This window comes from Rattus norvegicus, chromosome 20 (assembly GCF_036323735.1).
Source record: "Rattus norvegicus strain BN/NHsdMcwi chromosome 20, GRCr8, whole genome shotgun sequence".
Lineage (NCBI taxonomy): Eukaryota > Metazoa > Chordata > Mammalia > Rodentia > Muridae > Rattus > Rattus norvegicus.
The window spans coordinates 37,366,300-37,394,222 of NC_086038.1; the positions used below are offsets into that span (position 1 = coordinate 37,366,300).

The 27,923-nt window shown below is 38.4% G+C and overlaps 1 protein-coding gene across 4 annotated transcripts; it reads left to right on the forward strand.

The window, feature by feature from the left end:
- Position 1: 1 nt before the first annotated feature.
- Positions 2 to 27,623, forward strand: Hsf2 (heat shock transcription factor 2). Of its 4 annotated transcripts, XM_017601769.3 has the most exons (14): positions 132 to 271; positions 7,312 to 7,465; positions 9,452 to 9,560; positions 9,708 to 9,835; positions 10,951 to 11,075; positions 13,025 to 13,100; positions 14,788 to 14,849; positions 16,092 to 16,179; positions 18,058 to 18,206; positions 18,660 to 18,884; positions 19,501 to 19,606; positions 23,286 to 23,339; positions 25,867 to 25,951; positions 26,370 to 27,623. In XM_017601769.3, exons 3-14 carry the CDS (start codon positions 9,530 to 9,532, stop codon positions 26,663 to 26,665), a joined length of 1,425 nt encoding a protein of 474 aa, XP_017457258.1. In that variant the 5' UTR covers positions 132 to 271; positions 7,312 to 7,465; positions 9,452 to 9,529; the 3' UTR covers positions 26,666 to 27,623. The 4 variants fall into 4 exon arrangements, with proteins under 4 accessions (NP_113882.1, XP_017457258.1, XP_006256567.1 ...); XM_006256505.5 differs by lacking the exon at positions 7,312 to 7,465 and having other exon boundaries at positions 138 to 271; XM_006256506.5 differs by lacking the exons at positions 132 to 271; positions 7,312 to 7,465 and adding an exon at positions 608 to 750.
- Positions 27,624 to 27,923: the final 300 nt, after the last annotated feature.

A 27,923-nucleotide genomic window follows, 5' to 3' on the forward strand; every position in this document is an offset into this window, starting at 1 on the left:
CCCCGCCTTCACCGCGCGCCCCGCGGCGCCGAGGGGGCGGAGCCCGGGACCCGCCGCGCCTGCGTGGTGTGCGTTCCCGGGAGCAGCTGCTGCTGTCGCCGCCGCTGCTGCTAACGCCTTCGCCGCCGCTACCTCCGCGTTCGGGAGTAGAATTCGGAATCCCTGCGCCCGGCTAACAATGAAGCAGAGTTCCAACGTGCCGGCTTTCCTCAGCAAGCTGTGGACGCTTGTAGAGGAAACCCACACTAACGAGTTCATCACCTGGAGTCAGGTACGTTCGGGGACGCGGTGGCCTCGGGTCTCCCTTGTCGAACCGGCTCGGCTCGGCTCGACTCGGCTCGACTCGACTGGACTGGGTTGGGCTGGGCTGGGCTCAGCCGCTCCCGCGGCCTGCGGCGGCGCGCGGCCTCCCCACCACGCGTGGACCCCCGGCTTTGTGTGCGCGGCGAGCCGGGCCCGGCAGGCTCCGTTCGCCTCGGGCCGCGCGCCGTGGGGGAGGGGCGCCCTGGTAACGGTCCCGCCGGCCCCGGGAGCTCGGAACCGGCCCCAGCCGCGCGTTCTGCACACTCATCCTCGGCCGTCTGCTCGCCGCGGGGCACGGAGGTTGCGGAACCCTAGACTGGCGAGCTGGCTAGGGGGCGAGCACCGGGCTTATCTAAAGAAATCACCTCCGCGGTGATTACTTGTCCCCTGGTCTGGGATCTTTTATGATGGTAAAGGGAAAATGTGCGGACTCAGACTGCTCTTCCCGTGAGCTTTCTAGTTTTATTCATGTAGTTCATTTATGTAGTTCATTTATGTAGTTTTAACATAGAAATTTCCCAGTTATTGTTTGGAGGCTGGGTCATTTGCTTAATCTTTTTTAAAAAAATTTAGTAGTAAAAGTGCCTGTAGATTATGCTTAGTAACTTAGCGGCAGGGAGTTAAAAACGAGTCGTTAAATTTCAAAGAATAGTTGCTGGCAGAGTGGTAGGTGGTTGCCTTGATCAGTTAGATCCAGATTCTCTTTATAAATAAAGATGATCTTAATCAAGTCCGGTATCTTGCGTGGTCTAAGTTGTGGGTTAGATGGATGTGTTGCCTAGGTGACCCAAGGACCCTCCCCTCCCCCGCCCAGTTCCACACAAAGATTCTTTGCAGAGTGATTATTTACATCACTTGTGCCTTTGCTTTACTAGACGCGCAATTCTTGGATTGTTCCAATCACTTCATGAAGGGGATCGGCTCCTCTTACTGGAGTTGATCACTTATTCGGGGTATTTTCATGTTCACGGTTTTTGAGATGAGTAAGTGGGAAATACCTGGCTATGTGTCAAATAAATGTTATCTTCCCGCGTTTCTTTTGTGTTCTTTCTGTTGTTAAAACTAGTTTTCAGCCTTGCGTGCTTTTCATAGGTAACAGCAATAGAATATACCTGACATTTGGACAATTATCTCGCTGAATTTTGCTGAGTATTCGTGCCAATTTTTAAAAATTTCTTTCTAGGGTTTAATTTCCCTGAGTATTGTCACACGGGTGCCCCACCCCCTGCTGGTTGTGTAGACTAAGCAGTTGACTGACTAATTTGATACATTGGTACAAAGAAGTGAAAATAAGAAAGGCAGCTACCAGCATGAACTTAAAATAAACAGACTGCTCATGCTTTTCGTCAGTCAGAAGGATTAAAGGTTGACAAGGCACGATCAGTCCGGACTGCTTCTCAGCTCTCTTTTAACATTAGAAACCGGACTGAAGTATATTCTGTCCCAACCAAGCTGAGTTTATTGAACTTATTGAGCTTGCAAAAGGCTGTTTATTTGTACTGTCTAAAAGTTCCACACGAATGTACTGGTAATTGTTTCTAATTAAACAGATTTGTATAAGCGGCCTGATAACTTCAAATTAGCCAAAACATTTTAATAACTTTGTTTTTGATCAGTACAGACTCTGGAGAATTTAAACTAGTGCATAAGTGTGAAATCTTATTAATTGCAGACGAAAAATCTACTTAATTACTTTTACTTATCGTATTAAGTCTCAGTTTATATTTTCATCTGCCCATATCCAGTACACCAATAAGAGAGTCAAAGAGTAAACTCAATGGGGTATTGATTCTAGAGACATAATTGGTGTCTTAATGTTTGAGTCACTAAAACTGTTAGAAAATGTAAATGGGTTTGATTGGAATGGAGTAACAGGTGTCCTAAGATAGCTATGAATGTGGTCGAAACCATTTGTAGATGACAAAGTCATATTGTAATGAGATACCAGATGGAATAGTATTTGGAATGCCAGTACTGAAAGGTACAATTTTAAGTTGATGTTGATAGAAAACCAAAATGTGTCCCCCTCCCCCATTTTTTGGCTCTTTTTTAAAAGATTTTATTTTTAATCGTGTCCTTGTCTATTGTGTGCATATGCATATTTGAATGAGGGCAGAAGAGGGATCCAGACTTCCAATTCTTGGACTTTGAGCTGTTATGAGTGGTAGGAACCAATCTGGGGTTCTCTCTGAGCAGTGACTCTCTCTAAACTCCTGAACTTTCTCTCCAGCCCTACTGTGATCTTCTAAAAGTTTCTGTTTGTGTGCCTAGCTTCCTTTAAATTTGTGTTGAATTATAGAGGTGAATTTTAGCATTTACACTGACTCAGTGGCTATCACTTTAAGGCCTTTTAAAAGCAGAAGCTCTAGGGACTAATCAAACTTTTACGAAACCCCTATCCTCTACGGTGGTAAAAAATCATACACTCCTTTAGCTTGAGTCTAAACCAAGGAGAGAAACCTCACCTGTATTCTGAAAAGCTTGACTTAATAGTCCTACAGGTCTGCATAAATTCACTTTTCCTAGAAATTTGTTATGTGACAAAATTGAAAAAAGGACTTTCTCATTATCCTTAAATACAAACTGTGATAGTCTGAGCTATGACAATTATACTGAATGAATTATCAAATCAGAATAGTAGGTCTTAGATCCAGACTATCTTTTTTTTTTTTTAATGTATTTCCATCTTCCCCAACAAAGTTTCTTATACAGTGTTTGTTTTTAACATTTTCTGCAGCTTCAGAGTATTACATAGCTGGGGTTTTTGGTTGGTGGTGGTGGGTTTTTTGGTTTTTTTTTGTTCTTTGCTTTGGTAAACGGAATCTAGGACAGAGATAATACTTTTAGACCCCCTGAGGATGTTTTAATGTAACACTGTCCCAAACAGAACACGTGTTTAACATGGAAACAAATTGAAAAACTTGATACAGAAAAGGGTTTATGAAAGTTAGATAGAAATTCTTATTGACAAAGAAGAGCTTTTATTTTTGTTAGCATTTTCTAAGTGAAGCTCTCTGAAAGAAAGTAATGAAATCTTGGGTAGTAATAAGTACAGAAAAAAGAAGAAAATAAAGCAGGGTAAACACAGTATTCCCAGTGAAGATACAGCCACATCATAGAACTCATATTTTCAGCAGTAGAAGTTTAATAGAATGACCTACTACATTAAGCAAAATGGAAATAGCAAGCTCAAAAGAGTAAAAGTCCAGATAGAGCAGCCACTGTTGAGAGATAAGAACCCCTTTCACAGGGCTCCGATGCAAACCTTTGGGGAAAGTATGTTCATGTGTTACTGAGTGACCAAAAAAAAAAATTGCTTATTCAATGCTGTTGTAACTGGAAAAACAGCAGGGTTTATAGCCTAGCTTGCAGGCTTGTTTCCTTAGTTGGTTTCTATTGCTGTGATGCTCAAAGTCAACTTAGGAAGAGGATTTGTTTGGCGTATGTATCCCAGGTGCTGGGCCATAGTGAGACATAGAGGCACAGGAACTTAGGCAGGCGCCCGGAGGTAGGAATTGAGCCTGAAGCCTTACAGAAAGGGCTGCTTACCGGCCTGCTCCTTGTGGCTTCCTGATTATGCTCTCTTCACAACAGTCAGGGCTGTCTGTCTACCCAGGAAAGGCATTGTCCTCAGTAAGCTATGTCCTTCCGTTTCAAAGGTCAACCAAGGAAAAGCCGAACAAGCTTGTCTAGAGGTCATTCAAGGGCATTTTTCTCAATTGAGGCTCCCCTGTCACAATAAAAAACAAAAAAACAGAAAACAGCCCACACTCTGCCTGATGAGTACAGTTTAATTGGCACGTACCCATGCCCATTTGTTTGTACTGTTATTTTTGTGGTGCTGGGAATGCTAGGGCTGCTAAGCAGCCGTGTTGCCTTTGAGCCCTACCCTTAGCATTATGACCATATGTGTTTTCATACTGCCCTAGCTGATTTTGGATAGGAGTAGGATCATGGACTTTTGGGATTAGCAAGTCTGTAATACTGATTTGACTTTGAGAAACGTCTACCATTCTCCAGTATCTTAGAGCATCACAGAAAACAATGAGGAGGTGCCTTCTTAGAAACATGGCTTTGAAACCTCCCAAGGGAGTGGGGTGACAGGAAAGATGCTGTTTTAGCTTCTAACCGATGTGAGCCTATTGCATTGCAGGAGACTTTCCCAGACACACTGGAACCAAGAAGAATCCATTGTTTCTGAGTTTTACTAGTATCCCCTACTGACTCAAGGGTTAGATTGTGACCAAAAAGGGTATGTGAGAGATTCTGTTGTTTGCAGATCAGACAGTATGAATGAGAGTCTACAGCAAGAAGTTGGCACCGTGGCACATAAGCTGAGTAGGAACTGTGGCTAGTTTAGGAAAAGCAAGTCTAAACATTAAGTAGAGACCAGAGTGGTTAGAACGGATGGGTGAGGCAGCAATATTGAATAAGACTTACCACTGTGCCTTACTGGGCAAGCAGACAGATCTGTGGTTGCCCTGTCTTTAGGAAAAAGGTGAGGTTGTGGTGTGCAAAAAGAGATAGTAGGTTCTTTCTGTATCATAAGGAGACCGGAGATAAGAGAACCAGTTAGAGACAATCACAGTTTTCTAGTCTAGTTGCAGTAGTGTCGAGAGAAGTTCTTTGATTGGATACCTGTTGTAAACGCAAAGCTTCAGAGATTGGTGGGGTTCACTAGAGACTGAATAGCAGTAATGGCTCATGGGGGAGGGTATAGCTTAGTAGTAAAGGAGCTTGCCTGGCAAGCTCTAGATTGGATTCCATTCTCAGTACCGTCTTTCACTTTCCCACCTCCAGAAAGAAAGGCAGAAAGGAAGGAGTACTCAGATTTGGCCTGCCCTGAGATAGTAGGAGATTAGCAGGCATTTTAGTTACAGATTCTGTATGGTCATGTTTTATATTTGAATTTAAAAAGAGATCACTGTAGTGTGAAACAAGCATACCTTCTCTGGAATCTGAACTAACTAATTAGGTATTTTTGGAATATGGCTGTTCAGCTGAAGAGGTTTTACAAATGTTTGAAGCTCTTCTCATCCCAAACATTTTGGAGAAGGTATACCAACCCATACTTGAGAATTGTTTTATTTTGCTTACATTTTGTTAATCACTTTTAGTCATATGTGTATACCTAGTATGATAAGGAGTGGAAATATGCACTACTAGGAACAGAAATATGTCTGAATATGGCTTCTGTACTTCTGACAGCCGAATGGAAGCAGTGAATAGGTCGTTAGGTGCAACTTTGGCATTGGGGGTCCTGTAAAGCCTTGAGGATAAAGTCATGGGGTTGGAAGAAACTACTTGGGAAGACAGAGACAAAAGGTGTAGGGTGTAGTTTTGTCTGCACTGTTTGAATTCTCTGTGGGTTGAAGGCACTCATCCAGGGGCTAGCTCAGCTCCTCAGATAAAAGACACACAGCCATTGCTCATGTTAACCTGCTGTGTGGCTCAGTGGCTGGGCTCATCTAAGCCTCCCATGACTAGTGTGCCTTTTTCTTTACTCCCTGCTCAACATCCTGCTAAGCCCTCAGCTTAGTTGTGTTTCTAATCTCGCACCTTGGGGAAGCAGCCAATGGCCACTACTCCTAAGATTGCTGGTCACTCTCACTCTGAAGCATGGTGAATTATCCTCCTCCTGGGTCTCCTAGCTTGCCTTCAGGAACCTGGAAGTCCTGCCTCTTCTGCCCAGCCATTGGCCACTGGAATCTTTATTGATTGATCAAGAACCAGTTGGGGAACAGGACTTCAGCATATGTAGATTCACAGTCAAAGCATCAGAGCCACTCTCTATAAAAAGGAACTTAATGATTTGATATTTAAATAGGTAAGGAAAAGCCAATTAGACAGGAAGGAAAATGAGTAATCCCAACAGTGAGACCATAGAAGTTAGTTCACATGCTGCCATCAAATGTCTCAAATTTCTAGTGTGTATAAACAATTTATGAGTTACAGTAAAATAAGATGTTGATAATTTAACTAAAGATTGTATACATTGCTTTCCAAAGACATCAAGTCAGCTTTATTTTTCTTGATAGTTGTGCAGTTACTTTACCTCTTTAAAGAGAATATTACCATTCTTAGAGGTTACCAGTGAACTAAATAGAAAATACTACCTCAAAAAGCTTTGCTTTAATTTCTATTTCTGTGTAGTAATCAGTGAATTCTGAAGTTCTCTTCTGCTATTAGCTACATAGCCTCCTGTTCTGTGGAAAATTTATATTGTAGACTTTTAAAATCAATATTGCTGTTATTTATAGCAATTCCTTATAGTAAGTATACACCTATATATGTTGTGAGACAGTTTACTGCATTGGTTAGGTAAAGGAGAATGAGTGGCTTTACAGTGCTAAATTTGCTTCCTTTACATCTTTTTAATACTTAATTAAAGGGCCTGTGTTTTTGATAATTTATTATTGGCACATTTTGTAATTTCAAATTGTCTTTTCATGTTTTATAGAGATAATTATGCTTTTGCTTTTCTCTGTCTTAAGTCTGTGAAATAAACTTTTGTGGGTGGTTTGATCGATCCATCTCGCTTTTTTATTTATTTAGTTGTCCAGCATTTTTATTAAATAATCGTTTTCTGTATGATTTATACTGCCACCTTTGTGGGGGGTTTTGCTTATTTTTGTTTTGTTTTATAAAATAACACATTTTATAAATGATATCAATATAATAATTTTAGCTATTTTTAAGTATACTTCAATTACACTACGGTTTATCTTCTCAAACTGAAATTGTGTCTTAACTTCTGTTGCTGTGATGTGACACCATAACCAGGGCATGGACCACGACCAGAATCCATTGAGTCCATGACCCTCAGGATGGGAATCATGGCAGGCAGACAGGTATGGCATTGGAGCAGTAGCTAGGAGTTTATATCTAATCTACGTTCCAGAGGCAGGGAGAGCTAAGTGGAAGTGGTGTAGATTTTTGAAACCTCAAAGCTAGTCTCTAGTGATAAACCCTCTAACAAGGCCACATATTCTAATCCTTCCCAAACAGTTCCACCAACTGGGGACCCATCACTGAAGTCTGAGCCATTTTCATTCAAACAGCTACCAAGTGCCTTCCTGTTAGCAGTAGTCGTCACCTCATCCTGAGCTACCCACAGTCCCATGCTACTTACCTAAGAAATTGGCTTTTAAAAATTCTCTATGTAAGTGGAATCATACTGTATATATTGCTCTTGGACTGGCTTATTTCACGTAGCATAATGTCATTACCGCTCATCCATTTTGTAAACCATGTCAAATGGATCTGAATATTTCATTGCATGTGTATACCACATTTTGTTTATCCATTGATCAAATGGTAGGCACTTAAGTTGCTTTTACTTTTTGTCCTCGTGACTTACATTACAGGATCATGTGGTGCCCTTATCTCTTCAGGTTCTTTTTCTGTTTTGTAATATGTAAACAGAATAGGAATTACTGACTGATTTAGTAATTACTTAATTTTTGTGTGTTTTTAGCAACCTTTGTACTATGTTCTATTCTGCTAGCAATTCACAGTGGTTCACATTCCTTCACACCTTTGAATGTTTTTTGATAAAAGCCATTCTGACTTGCTGGAGAGTAATATTTTACTGTGTCAGCCTCAGTTTCCTACGACTGGTGAATATGGAGCATCTTTCATGTGCTTATTGGCAATTATGAATCTTTGGAAAAGTGCTGCTTAGAGTCCTGGCCCAATACTCATGAGCGGTTTTGTTTTCTGGATCGTAGCTGGTGTTTATCCACTGGATTTGTATTACACGTGTCTGTCACATACATGGTTTACAGTCCTCTTTCCCATCCTGGGCCTGCTCTTCCCATTCTTGCTTTTGTTTACCTACAATACTTTTTAAACTTGATATGGTCCCATATTTCTGATTTTGCTTATGTTGCCTGTATTTCAGTGCTATATTCAAGAGATCATTTCCAAATGCAGTGTGATGAATTTTTTTGTCATAAGATTTAGGTCTTTAATACTAATGAGTGTAGGTTTTTTATTTATTTTGAGTTAAATTTTGTAAATGATGTCAGGTAAGCATTCAGCTGTGTTACTTTACGTATGTATATCTTGTTTTTCAATACCATTTGCCAAAAAGACTTGTTATTTTCCCATCGAGTTGCCATGAAACTTTGACAGACTTTATTACCAGGCTGTTTTGTTTGTTTTTGTTTTAATGATTGTTTCTGTTGCTCTGTCTTCCTCCAGTTTCATGGTGTTTTGATTACTGTAGTTTTGTTCTAGGTCTCTAATTGTTTTAATGTTTTTGGATGAAAAATTCTTAATGACTTTTAATGCTAATCTAGAAACCAGCCTGGTGGTGGTGGTATTTCCTGTTGCAGCTCCAAGTAGGCTGAATCTTGAATATCACCAAGTTGAGGTCAGGCTGGGCTGACTTCAGGGTGGTGAGTTCTAAGCCAGCCTAGGCAACTATTGAAACTGTCACAAAAACTAAGGGCTGTAGAAATGACTTAGTGGGTTAAGAGCACTTTGATTCCTAGCATTCACATGCTGAGTTCATATGTAACTCCAGATCTAGGTGATCTGAAACATTCTTCTCACCTCTGTGGACAGCAGGATATATAGGTGATATACATACACACATATAGGCAAAATACTTATATATAATTCAGGAAATCTTATTTTAGAAGTTAAAAAGAGATAAATATCAGTAGGTAAGTGCCCGCCTAAGTCTAAATTCAGGTCCCTGTACCACACTGTATTGAATTAATCTGGTAACCAGAAAACTTTCTGAATTCTTTTATAGTTTTTCAGTTGTCAAATACTAAAATGTAGTTACATATGTTATGGATAGTGGTAAAATAGTGATTTACCAATTTATTTTTGTCTGTTTACTTTAGCTTTAAAATAACTTAATAGTACTAGCTAATATATTAGGCCTTTTGCTTTCCTAATAGAAATTCTTCTAATAATTCATCATAGAATATGATGAAGCTTTTGGGTTGAAGCTACACCAAAAATATTCTTGTAATTTGACTTGTAATTGTAGAGTTTTTTGTTTGTTTTGCTTTTCCATTATCAGAAAGATTGTTCGTCTGAAGGTATCTGGGGACACTTAATAAGAGCTGATTTAGATTTTTGTCAGAGGACCTTAACTAATTGACATTTCTGGGCTTTGTTTGATTTTTAGAATGGACAAAGTTTTCTGGTCTTGGATGAGCAAAGATTTGCAAAGGAAATTCTCCCCAAGTACTTCAAACACAATAACATGGCAAGCTTTGTGAGACAGCTAAATATGTGTGAGTATGACCAGAGCTTTGCTTGGAGAGCTGCTAATAGCCACCGATAAGCCAGTTCTTCTCATTAAAATAACTGTGTATTTCTGTATAAACCTCATTAATTTTGACTTGTCTAATGTTAGTCATGTAAATTTGAATCTTTGTCAGATGGCTTCCGTAAAGTAGTACATATCGAATCTGGAATTGTCAAACAGGAAAGAGATGGCCCTGTTGAATTTCAGCATCCTCATTTCAAACAAGGCCAGGATGACTTGTTGGAGAACATTAAAAGGAAGGTGAGCTGCTGCTGCTGACATGAACTAGCTAGGTTATAGATGTGATGTGCTACTTTGTAAGCTACTGAAGTGAAATTAAGAGTATACAGAAAAGGCTGAGCGTATGGTGCACACCTGTAATTCCAGAACTTGGCAGAGGCAGGAGGATTGCTGCAAGTTTGAGTCCAGCTTGGACTAAATAGTGAGCTCCAGCCCAGCTTGGACTATGGAGTGAGACTCTTTCTCAGTAACCCCCAATAACAACAAATAATAAATAATGAAAAGGAGCGTACAGAAGTAAAGCAGCACTAGTCCTTATTGAGACAAACCAGACCAACGAAGCTCTGGTGAATTGTCCTGTTTTTTAAGCTCAGTGGTGCTGAGAGTAGTACAATCTTCACTTTAACAAAGGAAAGGAAGTATTTACCGTGTTGAGCCAGAGGGTGGCTATGTATCTTAATGGGGGAGCTTACTCCTGAGTTGCCTGAGGGGAAAAATCAAGACCAAGTATCTTCTGCGAAATGAATGTCTTTACTAAATCCATAAAAGGTGGATAAAAGAACAGGAATATAGTCCATTAGTAGGACACTTGACTAGCACCCTGAAAATCCTGGCTTCAATTCCCATCACCAACATGTGGGAGGTGGTATGAAAGGGGGGCAAAGGAATGCTAGCTCAATGGCTAAAAATAGTGTAAGTCTCATCTAACATGCAGAAATCCTCCACTTGAGTCCTAAGTACTACAAAATACTAACCAAAGATGAAGAGCTGTGGAAGAAAGCTCCCTACTGTGCAACTATATTACTGTATACTTGAGTTAAATATGGGATGTGATGATAAAGAGGCTTGAAAATGATAAGGAACTTGGCAGAGGGAATAAAAAAGACCCTCATATTCCTGCTCATCCCATTATAATGAGATGACTTACTCCTAAGTAAGGTAGGGAAAAATAAAATGATCACTCCTTGCTTCCTCTTATATTGAACTATGAAGTGTATTCTTGTTTTAGAATATCTAGAAATTTATACTCACATCTCACTTCTTTAATAGGCTAGTGAGACTTATAACAGGAAGTTTTGGTTTAAAATCACAGGGGCTTAGTATATATTTAATTTTCTAAATTTGTTTTTTGGAAGGTTTCGTCTTCAAAACCAGAGGAAAATAAAATTCGTCAGGAAGATTTAACAAAAATTATTAGTAGTGCCCAGAAGGTTCAAATAAAACAAGAAACTATTGAGTCCAGGCTTTCAGAATTAAAAAGGTAAAAATATTATTTCCAAATATAATGCTAATATTATGGAGGTTGGGATATCTGTGTTGGGATTTGGAGATTGTCTGGTGTTTTAAGTAGTCTTCAGTAGCCAAGATCAATGTTTTGTTTGTTTGCTTGTTTGTTTGTTTTGCTTATAACTGTTAGTTTGCTTTACTTTAGTCTGTAGCTATGGACTTTGTCCTAATAATATGTTTTAATTATGTTCTAAGAAGAGTATATAAATCTAGCCATGAAATTGGTCCTATTTATGACCTTTAAGATAGTGTAATAAGTTATACATAGATTAGTTTTTATACGGTCTTCGTACATGAATTTGTTAAAATGTATGTTGCTCTGTAGCTTAGGAAAAAGTAGGGCATGGGAAAGAAGAATAAAAAAGTGCACACAAGAGAATTGCCTTACTTGATGCTGCACAGATGCAGGAGAGGGCTGTACAAACCCCTTCTCTTCATAGAATGTTTTATCTTGCTTTCTCTGCATTACTTAGTCACTTTTCTTAATGCCATACTAATAATGTATATAGATAGATTAGGCGTGTTTTATTCCTACATATCTGGGGTTTTCCCTTAATAACAAGAGCCTGAGAATACTTACTTTACGTGTTCTGTCTTACATTTTTGCTGTTAGTTTTTAACTCAAAAGTATTCATGATGAGTGACTTTGGACTTTGATTCCTCGTTTAGAAAGCGTAGCACTTTCCCATTCTGCTTATTTTATCTAACTGGCTGAGTTACGTGCTCTATTGTCTGCCAGCTATGTCCTTTAACCTCATTCACGCATCCGATCATCTAATCACCCTTTAATAGTGGTAATAGATAGTGGTAACCATCTTCTATTTCCGTAGACAACTAGCAGCATTTTCAAGTTTGATTTTTGAAAACAGTGATTTTTTTAGAAAGTACTTAAAGCAGTTTCCTTTTCTGACATCTCTGTATGTGAACCTGCCATGCTTTTTTATAATAGGACAGGTTGAAGAAGATAACTTTTATGAGATAAATAAGAATTCATATACGTATTTGATAGTTGGATTATTCTTCTATGTTACCTCTGCTAATATTTACATATTGCAGTTTCAGTTTTACAAGGTAAGAAAGAAGTGAAAGGAAGCATGCCTATTGGATAAGTTACTGAATTTCCTTTCCTTAAAAACGAGTTCCTTTACTTCCTTAGAGGGTTTGAGACAGACCTTCAGATAGCTGTAAGGTGTAACAGACTTTTGTGTCTAATATTTGTAGATTTATCTCAGTGATAATAGGGCAAAGTCCTTTCTCTTTTCCATATATCAGTGTCTTCCTCTATGCAATGAAGAACAAGATTCTCTTCTTGGCTGTGCTTATGGAAGTTTAGGGATCGTGTGGAACGTCATACAGGAACAGTGCCTGGAAACATGGGATGCTGCTCAGGGGCACTTTCCTTTGTTTCCTGAAGCAGTTAACAAAGCCTGAGGACGCTTGCTATCCTGGTGAAACTTTGTATATGTTTAAGAAAATAGGGGGTTGGGGATTTAGCTCAGTGGTAGAGCGTTTGCCTAGCAAGTGCAAGGCCCTGGGTTCCGTCCCCAGCTCAAAAAAAAAAAAAAAAAAAAAAAAAAAAGAAAAGAAAAGAAAATAGTAAGAAGCCCAGTTAGTAAATTGCTGACTACTATGTACATGGAAATATGTATCTTACCCCCCTCCCCGTGTTGTTGTGACTAGTGGATCACACAGTTAAGAAATAGTTATAGCATAGGAGAAAGAATATAGTTTTCCAGTATTGGTTTCTTTAAACAAGGTCTCACTGTGTAGCCAAAGCTTGTCTTGAACCTGTGGCTCTCCTACCTCTGCCTGCCTCCTCCTGTCTCTGAGTTCAAGTTCTCTGGCTTTCTTGATAAAAATCTCTTAGCTTGATCTTCTGACCCAACCTTTTTTGTTTTGGTTTTTAAATAAATTTTAACACAGTGAGAATGAATCCCTTTGGAAGGAGGTGTCAGAGTTAAGAGCGAAGCATGCACAGCAGCAGCAAGTTATTCGAAAGGTAAGTGGGGCCAGCCTGTCCTGTACCCTGCCTTTGCTTGTGTGTGTGTCTGTGTCTGTGTTTGTGTTTGTCTTCTGCGGACTTTTTCTTGTTGCTTTTTACTCTGATAGGTATAGGTAATTTTTAAGTCATTTGGCCAGACTAGGAGTTCAGCAGTGCTTTTTTTCAGTGTATGTTATAATTGGGCTTGGTATATAAGTAGTTCAAAAGTAAACATATAAATTCAACATTCTGAACTAAATCAAAGGAGGACTTAGAATTTGCCCATGGCATTGTGTCCTTGTCATTTAATCTTTACATTCCAACATCCATTTGTTATTAAGAAAAGAAACATGAGAGCAATAAAGGGATCTATTTTTTGCTTATGAGTAAACTAGGCTCATAGAAACAGGTTCTTTTGAGGGGAGGGTGGGGAGTGATGAATCTTGTTCTTGCCTGCAAAGGCACTTGAGCTAAAAATAAGTTGATGACTGACAGGGTTTGGGTGTAGTGAACCAGCCTTAGGGCAGAGATGAAGAACAGTTGTCACATGTGGCCTATGATCAAAATCATATACTAGTGTTATAAAATAACATTAAGGTTAAGTATAATTGATTTCAATTCTCAGTGTTTATTCAAGTATACGTTGTTTTTTAAAACTTCAGTATGCAATTCTAATGCATGGTCTTAGTTGTTAAGGAGAATTAAAATAACAGGTGTTCTTAATTTTGTACTTGATGAAAAGACTCTTACTATTTTTCACAAGACAGCATTTTGGTTAAATGTTAACTACTTAATATGCACTTTCTTTTTCCAAAAACAAGTTAAAACAGGATTGAAGTTAAAACAGGACTTCAGTTTTTGACCAGCACTTTTCTTGTTCAACTTTAAAGTATGAATATGATGTATAATATAATAGACTTAGTTGATATAGTCTATTTTAATCATGTAATTAAATGTCATAAAGATATAAAACCCTACCAAGTCTGAACAGTTCTCCAACTGTTGTGGCCTTTTTCAGACACCAGAACACTATGGTCGGTATTACTGACAGGCTTCAGTTTTACTTGGCATCTATGGTAGGAAGCTGACAATAGCGTTTCAAGTCATACTGTAAGCCACAGTGACTCTTATAAATTTTACCTAGAAGGCTCCTGTACAGCTAGTTAACACATACATTGTTGAGCAGCATCAGAATTCAGGTGGAGCAGCTCTGGAGTGAGGTTGAGGATTAAATGTCCAAGATGATGCTGGGTCAGTACAGCTAGCCGTGTGTCTTACATCAAGAAACAAGTCCATAAAATAAAATAGATTTTCCTCCAAATTAAGCAGATACTTAAAATTTACTATGTCTGTAGATTGGGTAAGCTTCTGTGGATGATAAAACTGACCAGTATGAAAAGACTTTTCAAACCTGAATTTTACGATTGCTCTCAATTAGTAATTTTGCTTCTAATTATATTACCTTTATTAGAAAATGTTTGTCAAACACCAGTTTGTCTATTTTGCCTCACAGTGCTGTCTTCCGGCAAAGGTGAATCTCATGTTAGGTTGTGGGAAAGATAATGACTCAGCCTTTTCCGCGTGTGCTTTAGGAGCGTTTATTAAGCACACTGAGTAAGGGCAGAGAGCTGGCCAATAACTAGTGTGTTTAATATAATTTGCACGGTCTTTGATGAAAGAATTTTATTTTACATTTTCCTCTCAGATTGTCCAGTTTATTGTTACATTGGTTCAGAATAATCAACTTGTGAGTTTAAAACGTAAAAGGTAAGTCTTTTGACTTTTGGCTGAGAGACTTTAGTGTTGAAACATGAATACCTGTTTGCTGAATTTATGCCTAGTACCAAAGAACATCTTTACCTTGTTAAATTATGTTAGCATTTTAAGAGTCATCTTAACAAGGTGTGGACCCCTTCCCACAATACTTAGGATAGTAGAAATAGTTGAGATTTTTTTTCAGATTTGGAATATTTGCAAACCTATGAATTACCTATGATGAAATTTATGTCAGAGTTCAAATTTTTGTGTTTTGTGTGCATGCAGTCTGAAAGTAATTATATATAATATCTTTAATAATTTAAAGTAATTATATATAATATCTTAATGATTTTTGTACACGAGGTAGTTTAGTCATACAGCTAAAAGGGCTCAGATTTTCATCTCACAGACCCCTAATTCAACAAGGCCCATTACATAAGTATGAGTGAATTTTCCATTTGTCGTGTATCATCGTAATAGGGTGATGTATTTTGGATATATACAGCCTGTTTATCCTCTCATCATCCTTGTGATGATCTATTGTCCCTCCTCCCACCTTCCTACCTTCCGATAGGGTCTTACCTAGGTACCCGGAAGTGGCCTCAAACCCCCATCTTCCTAGTATGCCGCCTGAGTACTGGGGTGCCGACAGGCACCAAGGTGCTCAGCTTCCTGCTTATGTTTTTATGAAGTAGGGTAGGCCAGGAGGTCACTTGCAGGAGTGGATTTGCAGGTCTTATGATTTTTTTCCTTGTTAACAGTTTAAAGTAGCATTAGGAGGCCCCAGTGAGGAGAACTCTTTAAAGATAATGCTGTGAGGGAGGGAGCGAATCAGATACTATTTGGTTTATTTTAAATTTAGTAGACCTTAATAAATTTAGTAAAACCTTAATGATAGGTTGTAATGCATATAAAATATTAACAATTGATGCCATCATCACATCTAAACTAGAAGAATAATTGACAAAAGGCATAGATGGAAGGAGAAAAGATAAGCCAAGATTTTGACAGTTTATAAATAAAAGTTGGTGGCTTTAAATTTATTGCCTTTTATTCTGTGATACTACTTTTTTAAAAACTAAGTCTACTTTGTGTGGAGTTGAAAAGTTCTGTTCTAAAGAATTTCTATTGCATCCTTATTGAAAGTTTCATTTGCATGACGTGTTATGAGTAAAATATTAGAAACCTTTTGTTCTTTAATTTTGTGGGTGGAATTAAATAAATATTACAATTATTATTTACTATTTACAGGCCTCTACTTCTAAACACAAATGGAGCCCCAAAGAAGAATCTATTTCAGCACATAGTCAAAGAACCAACCGATAATCACCATCATAAAGTAAATTTTAATATATTTTATATTTATTGTCTCAAACTAAATTTTATTGTGGCAGTGTTTCATGCAGTCAAAGACGTTTAGTGAATAATAATGTAAGTGCTCATTCCCCAGCTCTGTTACATCGTGATGCTTTCTTTATTTGCTTTAGAGTATTTTAAGAAACACCATTGCAGATACAGCTGCTTGTATTCAAGCTTTCATATTTGTCGTTTCCACAGCTGCTTTATGTGCTGAGTTCAGAAGTATTACTGTTACTTTGCTTATGTCTACACTTGATAGAGATGATATTTCAGTACTGTGTGGTGTGCACTGCATGGAGCTTACCAGGGAGCGGTGCCTCAACCGTGTGGTTGGCCTGTTTTTACTTTTGGAATTGAGAAATGTAGTTTTTGTGATGCTGTATAAGTTGAAGAGTGTGACGATGTCATCATAGTGTAATGTGATTATAGAATTTCCTACTTTTTTTTCAATCTTCTATGATTATTATGTACCAACTAAAATGTTTTTTCCTAGCAATTTCAAATTTTTTTGCATGCTTTTGTTTTTGCTGTAGACTACATAATTAGTTTTAATAGTTAATTGCAGATTAGTCTACCATCAAACTAGTTGAAGCCTTTTTTGTGATACTATTCTCTCAGTGATAAATCTTTTTTTTTTCTTTTTTGATGTGCTAGAGATCATAGCTGAATTTTTGAACAAGGCAAATGCTGTCCTACTAAGTTACTGTCGTTATTGTAAACTGTTACAATTTTCAAATATTATGTCAGACTTACTGTTGAAGTTTTATTTGTTTATTTTACCCCGTGGGACAGTACTGACTTCATCATATCTTATTGTTCACTCCATTTCCTTTCTAAACCAAGTATATATTGTAAACCTGTGGAGCGTGAGTGTTGGACTAAAAGCTTATATAAGTAGATAAAGGTTTGTTTTAGTTTATCTGAAATTTATATATTTTTTTAAGTGTTCATATATTTTAGACTTTTTGTTTAACTAGAATTTTATATTTAAAACATTTTACTTCTCTTAACTGTCTCATCTATTGTTGAAACTTAAATTTTTTTTGCATTATATAATGACTTGCTTACTTTAGAGAACTTCTTAATGTAACTGATGTGAATGTACCCATATATTTTATTATTCATTGGTGTTCCTGGGTGTCAGTCCTGGGGTCCAAAGCTTGCTAAGCAAGCCCTGTACACTGAAGTCTTTGCCCAGCTGCCTTGTTTCCTTTTGGGGTGGGATTGCGTCAGGCTGTCTGGGCTGCTGTTGAACTCACTCTGTAGCCCAGGCGGGCATTGAACTCAACATTTTCCTGTGTCAGCCTCTTGATTAATTGGAGTTGCAGGCCTGCACCGTCAGACCGGTGTATGTACATTGTAACATGAAAACAAACCACTGTTGGTAAAATAGCCAGTGACCTCTGTGGGATTGTTGAAGTGCTGTATTTCTCAGTGAAGGTCTTTAATGAGTAAAAATAAGACCTCTTTAGACACAGCAGGCTCAGCTAGAGCAGTCACTGCAGTGACTGTGATTAGGATGGAAACTTCTGAAGGCCTGGAGCTTGTGCATTGTTTATCTATAAAAAGAAAATACTTTAGGATTTGAACATCTCTACAGAAAAACACACTTTGGGCATGTCATTCATCTTCAGGGTCTCTTACAGTAAAGTGACTGTTAAGTAGAATATGGGTATATATACTTAATAGCTCTGAAAAATAATATAAATCATTAGAATGTGAGTCCCTGGGGGATGGAGGACAAAGCTGTTCTGTTTACTGTTGAATGCTCAATATTTAGTAAATAGGATGAGTCAATTTTTTTTACTAATATCTTTCATTATAGCCCATGTGTTTTTGTTTTCTTCTGATGATTTAGGTTCCACACAGCAGAACTGAAGGTTTAAAGTCAAGAGAACGGATTTCAGATGACATAATTATTTATGATGTTACTGAGGATAATGTGGATGAAGAAAATATTCCAGTTATTCCAGAAACAAATGAGGATGTTGTAGTTGATCCCTCCAGGTAAGGAATCATGAGATAAAATTTGGGAAAATATTGGCCATTTTTCTTATGAATGAATAGAAACGCCCTGGTTTTGTTTCTTTGTTTGTTGTTTTGTTTTTGTTCTTTAAAATGAATTCTTTTCTCATGTTTGGTTTGAAGTGCTAATCTGTTTCACATATTTGGAACCAGGTAAACCTACCAAAAAGAAAGAGAGAAAACTGCTGAATTACTTGGGGTTAAACCTTTTTTCTTGGTTCTCTGTGGCTTTCTGTCTTATGTGGTTTTCTGTCTTATGTTCTCTGTGGCTTTCTGTCGTATGAATTGTCTAAATTTGTGCTAAAGCTACTTACTCCAGGAAAGAAAACCTTTGAATAGATCTGGAGATCCTCAGAGAATGAAAATCACTTTACCTTGTCTGAAGCTGCAATGGTTTTGTTTCTTTTTCTTCTCATGTTGCTGATATGGCTGTAGCCAGTATCCTGACATTGTCATTGTTGAAGATGACAATGAGGATGAGTACGCTCCTGTCATTCAGAGTGGAGAGCAGAGTGAGCCAGCCAGAGTGGGGAGTGCCAGCAGCAGCAGCCCTCTCATGTCTAGTGCTGTCCAGCTAAATGGCTCCTCCAACCTGACCTCAGAAGACCCTGTGACCATGATGGATTCCATTCTGAATGACAACATTAACCTTTTAGGAAAGTGAGTGGTCATCCAGATGCTTTAAATTACTTTATTATATTCAGTTCAGTAATAAAACTAAAGTAAAATTTCTGTTAATTAAAGTTAACAGTAGTAGCTTAAAGTTCGGTTTAGATGTGGATCCTGTGTCTCTTTCTGTTGATCAAAGGTTGAACCCTCTAGTGAACATTTAGGATTTAATTGTCTTGGAACTTTAGTGAGCACTTCTTTAGATTTTTAAAATGAAATTCTTGTTTTAACTGTAAAATGTTCTTGATTTTAACTACCAGGTGTATATACTTGTATAGTTTCTATAAAGGGACACATTGAATTAAAATGCAGTAATTTATACTATAGAAATAATTTGATTATTAGGAGTATTAAGAGTAGGGAGGTCACATAGAAAAAGGTAAAACACACTGTTATTGTAGCACCTATTTTCTGAAAGGAATAAATTTGTGTAAATGTTATGAGTTTGTCAATTTTCAGAAATTCCAAATCTTAAATGGGATGTCTTAAGAACTGTTAAGACTCACCAAGATTATTTTGTAGCACTAGCTAGGTTACCAAAAGTGGTTTTAAATGTAAGAAGGAGAATACCTAATGAATATGAAATGTGTTACTTCTTTTTCTTTAGGGTTGAGCTGTTGGATTACCTTGACAGTATTGATTGCAGTTTAGAGGACTTCCAAGCTATGCTCTCAGGAAGACAGTTTAGCATAGACCCAGACCTTCTGGTTGATGTAGGTATTTGGATACTCTTTACTGTACTGTAAATTTGTGTACTTAGACGTGTCATTTTAAGTCAACACTCTTTGTATTCTACATTTCCTGTATTTTACTTTCCTCATGATTTTACTAGGAAGCGTAGACACTGATGTGGGGTCACTGCCTGCCTCTGAGGAGCCATTGCTCCGATAACAACATGCCACTTTTTCAACATTACTGCTACTAAACACTGGTTTAGTGTGGACTTGCTGTTGTGTTACTGTCTGTATAATTTTCTCTAGGACAAATGTAATAAAGACCTTTGGAAATCAGTAATAGAAGTGGGAATAGCATAAAGACACTTCCTAATATTTAGGGAATTAATGTTTTTCTAGTAAATACATATCATTTTATTTGGTATATTTTTAATGTCGAATCTGATTCCCTGTCTCAGTCTTTGTCCCCAGCTGTGTGAACTGAACTCCAGTATTGTCTATGCTGATGATCTTTCCCTTTGGTTTCAGGCCCTGAGCACCTGGATCTGCCATTTTGCTTTTTGTCTGTGGCATTTTTCTCTTGGTCTCTAGAGCTTTCTAGATTCACCTGGCTTTGTCCTGCTCACATGACTCCTGTTCTTGCTCTTCCCAATATCTGTTCTTTACTCTGAGAAGTGCCTCACTCACAGGGGGTCTCCTTTCCTATCAAAGGCTCCTACAGGGTGGTCCTGTAGTGTGGTCCTATAGGATGGTCCTGTAGGATGGTCCTGTAGGATGGTCCTGTAGTGTGGTCCTGTAGGATGGTCCTGTAGTGTGGTCCTGTAGTGTGGTCCTGTAGGATGGTCCTGTAGGGTGGTCCTGTAGGATGGTCCTGTAGGATGGTCCTGTAGTGTGGTCCTGTAGTGTGGTCCTGTAGGGTGGTCCTGTAGGATGGTCCTGTAGTGTGGTCCTGTAGGATGGTCCTGTAGGGTGGTCCTGTAGGGTGGTCCTGTAGGATGGTCCTGTAGGATGGTCCTGTAGTGTGGTCCTGTAGGATGGTCCTGTAGTGTGGTCCTGTAGTGTGGTCCTGTAGGGTAGTCCTATAGGGTGGTCCTGTAGTGTGGTCCTGTAGGATGGTCATTTGGAGAAACTCTTAATGATGCCAGAAGGAATTAGCCCCTTCTTCCTCTTCTGTCTTATTTCTGGTTAATCAATCACTTAACATCTCTTCTCATGAAATAAGTCCATCACAGAGCTTGAACATCCTTCCCAAATTATCAGTACCACACAGGCTTGTATTTCATTGTCTGTAAAGAATTCCTTCCCATGCTGTCCTTGTTACTACAGTAGTTAAGTGTCCTTCCACGTGGCTATCCCATTCCAGCTTGAAAGCAATACCTTAACAGTCCTTGAGTCCGTGAGCCCCATTCTCCACTCTGCATGTGGATGTTGAAAAATAATAATTCTGACTATCAACAAAGCTATGTGGTCTTTGGGTCATTTCAGTTTCACTTTGAACATTTACTAAATTGCTATTCAAATCTCCATAGTTGCTAAGAATAATTTGCTATGCGCCAGTCCTGACAAAGTCTCCTACCCAATTCAAGTTTCCATCCTTGGGGTGTGTGTCTGTCTGTCTGTCTGTCTTTCTTCCTCTCTATCTCAAATTCTACTCTGCACATTTGGGATATCCTACTTTATCTGTAAGCCCTTAGATTATTTAAATTCAATGCCCAAATGTTTTTTATTCCTGAAACTATGTAACCGTTAATAGCAGTTTACCTTCTGCTTCTGGTCTCTTTAGACATGGACTCCTTTCTTTAAAGACCGCAGTTGTCATAGAATGTCCTTGGTGCTCTCTGCGTTTCATTTCCCTCTCTGTTCATGGTAGCCACTGGCCACTGCAGGGAGCGGAGCTCATGTGTACACCAGATTCACTTCTTGCTTGTTTCATCAGTGGGTGCTATTTTCCAAAATAACATTGACAAACCATCCTAATTTTGTGTTTTCACTTCTCTCTAAGACTTCTATTACCCATGAATTAGACTAAAGTGTTATAAGTTTTAAAATCTAGCTCTGGCTTCCCTTCTTCTCTGAAATGATGAAGATGCTCAAGATTTAAGCCAAGCGTATTGAGAGTTCTGCCTTCCCTTTGTCGTGATCAGTTCTCTGTCAGGGCGGAGTCACAGGAGGCTGTTGGGCCTTAGAACTTAAGCTGCATCAGTTCCTTATGTGAGTTGGTTGTGTGTATATTGGCCCCATGTACTTCTGGGAGTGCGTAAGAGATGTTCCCAAGTCTAAATAGGATGCTGAGCAGGGGGAGGGGGAGGGAGAGAGAGAGAAAAGGAAACTTGCTTGCACTACTGGCCTCACTCAGGTATCACCCTGTCTTTAGGTGCAGAATTGCATCAGGGTTCTCTGAAGTAGTAACGGGCTGAATCGGCATACAGATAGTAGTCATCTACCACCAACAATTTGAGCTCCATTCCTCTTCAGCAGACAGTAGGTTATAAGAACAGAGAGGGAAGTGGAAAGAGAGCCAAGGTATACTTCTATAACAACTGTGGTCTTTAAAGAAAGGAGTCCCTGTCTGACGAGACTGGAAGCAGAAGGAAGTAACGTGCATTTCGTTGTTTCTTGCTTTGTTCATTCTCATCCAGTGCAAATCTACTGTCTGACTCAGAGCTCAGACTGTTCTCAGAGTCTGAACTAAGCCTGATCGGATGGGGCTTGGACCACCCATGACTTTGCTCACTTTTGTTTTTGTTTTTGTTTAACTGTTGTATATAACTGTTTAAGTTAGAACTTCTGTTATTTGGATTGGTCTGAACCATCCCTAGAACATGCTCTACCTTCTTGGTACTCCTATGTACTCGTATATCTTCCAAATTCCTGATGTTCTCTCAGACTGGTGACATGTAGTACCTAGCTTCATTACGGCCCTTCTGTTCATCCTGTGTCTGCCTATGTCCTTGCTTTCTGTTCCTCTTGGTCTCCAAACTCATTTGTGCTTTTAAGCTCTATAATTGTAAAAGTGGACTGTAAGTGAGTATAACTTAGCTATTTAATGTCCGTATCGTCTTTTAGATTGTAAGCTCCTAGAGAGCAGAAATAACTGTATAGTGCCAGAGGTTTCTTACAAGCCTCACCCTATGGAAGGGTTTTGCTAGAATTTTGAAGCTTATGACTTGAAAGTTGTATTTATAAATTGGCTGGACCGTGAGTGTAGCTCATTGGCATTGTCTTACCACTTACTAACTTCCCTTACTATGTAGGAAATAAAGTAGGTATGCCATATTGTCAGAGGCCCCACTTGATATGAATGCTAGGTCCCACTGTCAGTAGATTTGATGAATTTGTCACCTCACCAATAAGTAGGTGTTCAGAAAATGCTTAGTGTCGAGACATGAGACTCAGCCTTCGGTGCTAGGTATGACCAAGAATAAACTTTAGAAAGAAATAAAAGATATTAAATTGAATGGAGACTGATGAACAGATAAGAATTATGGGGAACTATTTACCCCACTGTAAAATTCTATCTAGCGCATGGGCCAGCTTGCTCTGCCTCTGTTTGTTTTTCTTTCTGCTTTCTTGCTTTTCCAAAATCGACTGAATCTGTGGAAACTTCCTCATGCAGGAGTGACATCTCTTCACTCACCATGATTGTATAAAAATTTTTAACACACAAATCTTTTTAAATATTTTTTAAACTTATCATCTTTCTTGTTTGGTCTTTCAGCTTTTCACTAGTTCTGTGCAGATGAATCCCACAGATTACATCAATAATACAAAAGTAAGTTTTAATCCATGTTGCTCAGGACCCATAGCTATACAAATAAGAAAGAGTCCTATGAAACATATCCTGGAAAGCAGTGCCGCTCTCAATTACAGAACATCCCAGCCTTCCTTCCGTGCTGTGTGTCATTGAGAGACCGTGCAGTTCTAGGTGCACAGTAGCAGGTGGTTATGGGGTTAGTCTCTGCCCAGTCGTCCTGGCACATGTGGGATTCATTCTCAGTATGGAACCAGCCTCTTAGTGTTGGGAAATCACCTAGCCTTGGCTCCTTCAGATATTTCTTTGAAATAAAAAAATTAAAATATAATTTCTACATTGTGTATTTTTCTTTTCACAAACAATTTCTCGATTTAAGTTGAAAATAACTGGCCCCTCTGACCTCTGTAAGTTCCTTTACTTCATTAGCTTAACATGAGTGAGTAAAGCAAGGGTCAATTTTACTATATATATATATATATATATATATATATGCATATCCCCTAGCTAGTAAATATATATATATTCCCTTCTTTTAAACTGTAAGAATTTTTTCAACAAATAGGATCCAGTTGGACTTAGCAAGTTGACAGGAGATTCTTTTTTTTTTTTTTTTTTTTCCCCCCCGGAGCTGGGGACCGAACCCAGGGCCTTGCGTTTGCTAGGCAAGTGCTCTACCACTGAGCTAAATCCCCAACCCCTTGACAGGAGATTCTTAAGGACAGTCTTTATGGCAGTTGCTTATAAAATTCTTGTTACTTTTGTATAGCTTAATTGTCCTGACTGATTAATCCAGTATCTAATATCAAATTGTTTAATCCTTATTTTTTATTAGTTACAAAATAAATTAAGGCCAGTTTCTGGATTAGTGAAGTCAGTTATATGCTTGTCCTTTGTAATCTAAAAATAAGGCCTCTCAAGTAAATGTGAGGGATCATACAGTTGATGAGTTGGGATTTCCTGTTGCCATGTGTTAGGAGGTGAAAGTTCGCCTTGCCTGCCTCGGAACTGTATGAGAGTGTAGAGTCGGAAGTTCATCGGGCATTGTTGGGTTATGGGCATACACATATAAGTGGCCAGACAGAAGTATTTTTGGTTTTATAAGCTGTATATCCCAATAGTGAATGCTGTAATTGTAGATTAAGCAGATATGGATAATGCATAGAAGAATGTGTGACTATAGGATTTACACAGATATTCAGTATTTCATACATAGAAGAATGTGATAGACTTTTGGTAAACAGGCAGCTGAATTTCACCTATGTTTACAGTGTAAGATTTTGTCGTGTTGAGTATTAAGTCACATGCTTTAATTTAGTGAACGTGCTTTGCTGTTTTTTACTAAAACTGACTCATTATTCTTTGATTATGCTCTATTCTAGAAACCAATAACTTTAGAATTTTCAAAAATACCAGTAACACAAATAATTAAATATTGCTTTTTGATCTTATAAAAATATATTTAAGGGTGATGCTTTATTACTGTTCTGAGATTTGAAAATGATTGGTATTTTTATCTCGTTCATGACAAGCATATATAACGTGTATCACTATTTTCTTAGTCTAGGTACATTATAGTGTAACTAAGCGGCCACTAGTATTGAATAAGAATATACATGGGAAAATGCACTCATAATCTTGGCTCTCAAGTTTAGAACATCAACAGTGGCGTTCTTGGGAAATCCCTATTTTAAGATTTATAGAAATGTATTAACATTTATGCATTATAACTTCTAAATGATGAATTCTTTTTCCTTAATTTGGAGTGATTTACTTTTCATCTTGGGTCATTATCTTTCTAGAATCTTGATTTAGTGCTTTATGACAGCTATCAAAGGACTGTAGGAGTTGCACAGATGTTCAGTATTTCATCCATACTATAGCAGTGTGTGGGGACGCAGTAGTTGGTGGTACCTGATGTACAGGGTTGTCTGAAACAGTTAAGCCTTGTCCGCACCTCAGAGTTCGGCACTGTCTAGCTCACTGCCCTGTCAGCAGCACTGTAGATTTCATTCCACATGGTAACCAGAAGGCAAGAAGACTGTGGCTGAAGAATTGACTGAAATGAAGGAGATGATCTAAAGAGTTACAGAAAGCATCACAATTGAGGCTTCCAAGAACAGGGGCAGTTGAGAGGTGTCCCCATGTCATCCCTGGTGACTTGGACGCGTTCTTCTCTGCAGGCTTCCTCTCTTCATGAGAAGAGCAGTGTGGGATGCATTTCTCATCACCTATTGAGATGGGGTTAATTACATCTTCACTAGCGTGTGAAGGCACCGTCTGATTCCCTCCCATCTCCCTGGCAGCAGCGCTCTTCTCTTACTGAAACACTCTTTCCTTTTGGGGACTTTTTTCTGGCCCTGGAGGACAGGTTTCTTAGCCAGTCTGGCTGATTCCAGTGAGATTTCTCTTCTGGTTCATCTTTTCTGATGTTTCCCTTTCTAATATATTTCAGATGTTCAGATGTGTTGAAGTTATTTTATCAATTTTTAATTATTTGATACTTTTAAGGAATGTATAATAGTAATTTTACTTTTTTCTTTTTAAGTCTGAGAATAAGGGATTAGAAGCTACCAAGAACAGTGTTGTTCAACAAGTTTCAGAAGAGGGAAGAAAATCTAAATCCAAGCCAGGTAGGAATGGAAGTAATCTTATTTTCTTTAGGTTTTTCTTTTAAGAATTTCAGTATAGAATTTAATGCAAACAGTGGGGAAAATGTCATACTCAGTAGCTGGATGGACTGGGCTCTGGCATAGCATGCACAGATCGCCTTGGGCTCAGCCCCAGTGCTATGAGCCATATAAACAAGTGAGGGAGCTGAGCAGGCTCTGGATGGTGTCTCAAGCTTCTAGTACTTAAATAAAACTTACATGGTAAAGTAATGGATCTTACTGTTTGAAACATTTCCCCTTAATTTAACATTAAAAGAAGAATCAGTTCAATTGTTGAAATGAAAGGCTAGCTTTCCTTACTTACATGTTTTAAAACGTAGTGACATAAAATATATGATTTCTTATTTGAGTTGTAAACATATTTGTCTGATCTTTATAGATAAACAGCTTATCCAGTACACTGCCTTTCCACTTCTCGCATTCCTTGATGGGAACCCTGCATCTGCTGTTGAACAGGGGACTACAACAGCATCGTCAGAAGTTGTACCCTCTGTAGATAAGCCTATAGAAGTTGATGAGCTCCTGGATAGCAACCTAGACCAAGAACCAACCCAAAGTAAGCTTGTCCGCCTGGAACCACTGACTGAAGCAGAAGCCAGTGAAGCCACACTGTTCTACTTATGTGAACTCGCTCCTGCGCCCCTGGATAGTGATATGCCCCTTTTAGATAGTTAAACTCCACTGGACACTGTATATATTCATCAAAGTGATGAAGTATTTATTTTAAAGTATCGTTTGGTACTTTGTTTTGTAAATTACTTTTTGTTTAATCAGATACTGTGGAATAAAAGCACCTTTTGCTTTTCTCCCTAACCATACTTAACAAAGCTTTCAGATGGTACTCGGCTGGCTGACTAGGCATATAAACTTTAATGCACATTATTGGCATATGTTTAAGTTGAATTCAAATGGCCATTTTCTCCAGTTGTAATTGGATTTTTTTTTTCTTTTTTACAAATATGACCATTGCATTAATCCCAGCTAAAACTTGTTTATTTTCAATTGAGTTTAAGTGTCTAGAACTAAAGTAGAAAACTCTGGCCCAGTTACTTTTATTAAATATTTTTCACTTGGCTTATTTCTAAAACTGGGAACATAAAGTGCCTGTATCTTGTAATATTTCATGTCTTTGTTGGTTCAGAGAAATTTTTTTATGTTCAGAGAAATTTATTCATTTTAACAGAAAAGGCAGCGTACACGAGTAATCAGTCACTCTGAAGTGGTACTAGCTCCATATACATAGAGAGAATGTGGAGACTGGGTGTGGTTAACCCCACCCATGTAGACTAGTTTAAGTATGTCTTCTGGTTTGTGTTCTTTTGAACCATGGTATTTAGTAAAATAAATATGACGAATGTCGAGTACTATTATTTGTTGAGTTGTCTTTGGAAGTGATGCCCACATGAAGTGTTTTTCCTTCTCATAGGAAGAAGGTGGCTTTAAACTCTGTGTTGTTCATTATCACACTGTGAGTCACATCAGGGTCTTTGTGCTTTACCTGAAAAAAAAAAAAAAAAAAAAGACTGTGTATTAGAGGACGGGAAGAATCTGACCTTAATGTGTTTTAATGTTCTTTGTTTAAAAAGTATACTGGCTTGCTTTTTATGTTTCTAATAAAGAATCAAGAGAAAAATTACTCGCATTGTTGCAAATAAGAGAACATTACCACTGGATGCCACCAAATGCCAACATTTTTTGCCTCCATATAGGACAAGAGAATCAAATCAAGCTGTCCTTTTCAATAATTGGAGAGACTTTAAGGCCAGGGTACTTTCAACTTGGAGAAGTCTCCATTCTGGCAGAGGGCTAGAAGCAGTGTGGTTGATACCTAAATTGTACAATTATGTAGGAAGGCATTTCGAGAAGGCTTCTGTGGGCCATACTGTGCCCCAAGTATTAGAATTTTTCTTCTAGTTCTAATAGGTTTGCAGGA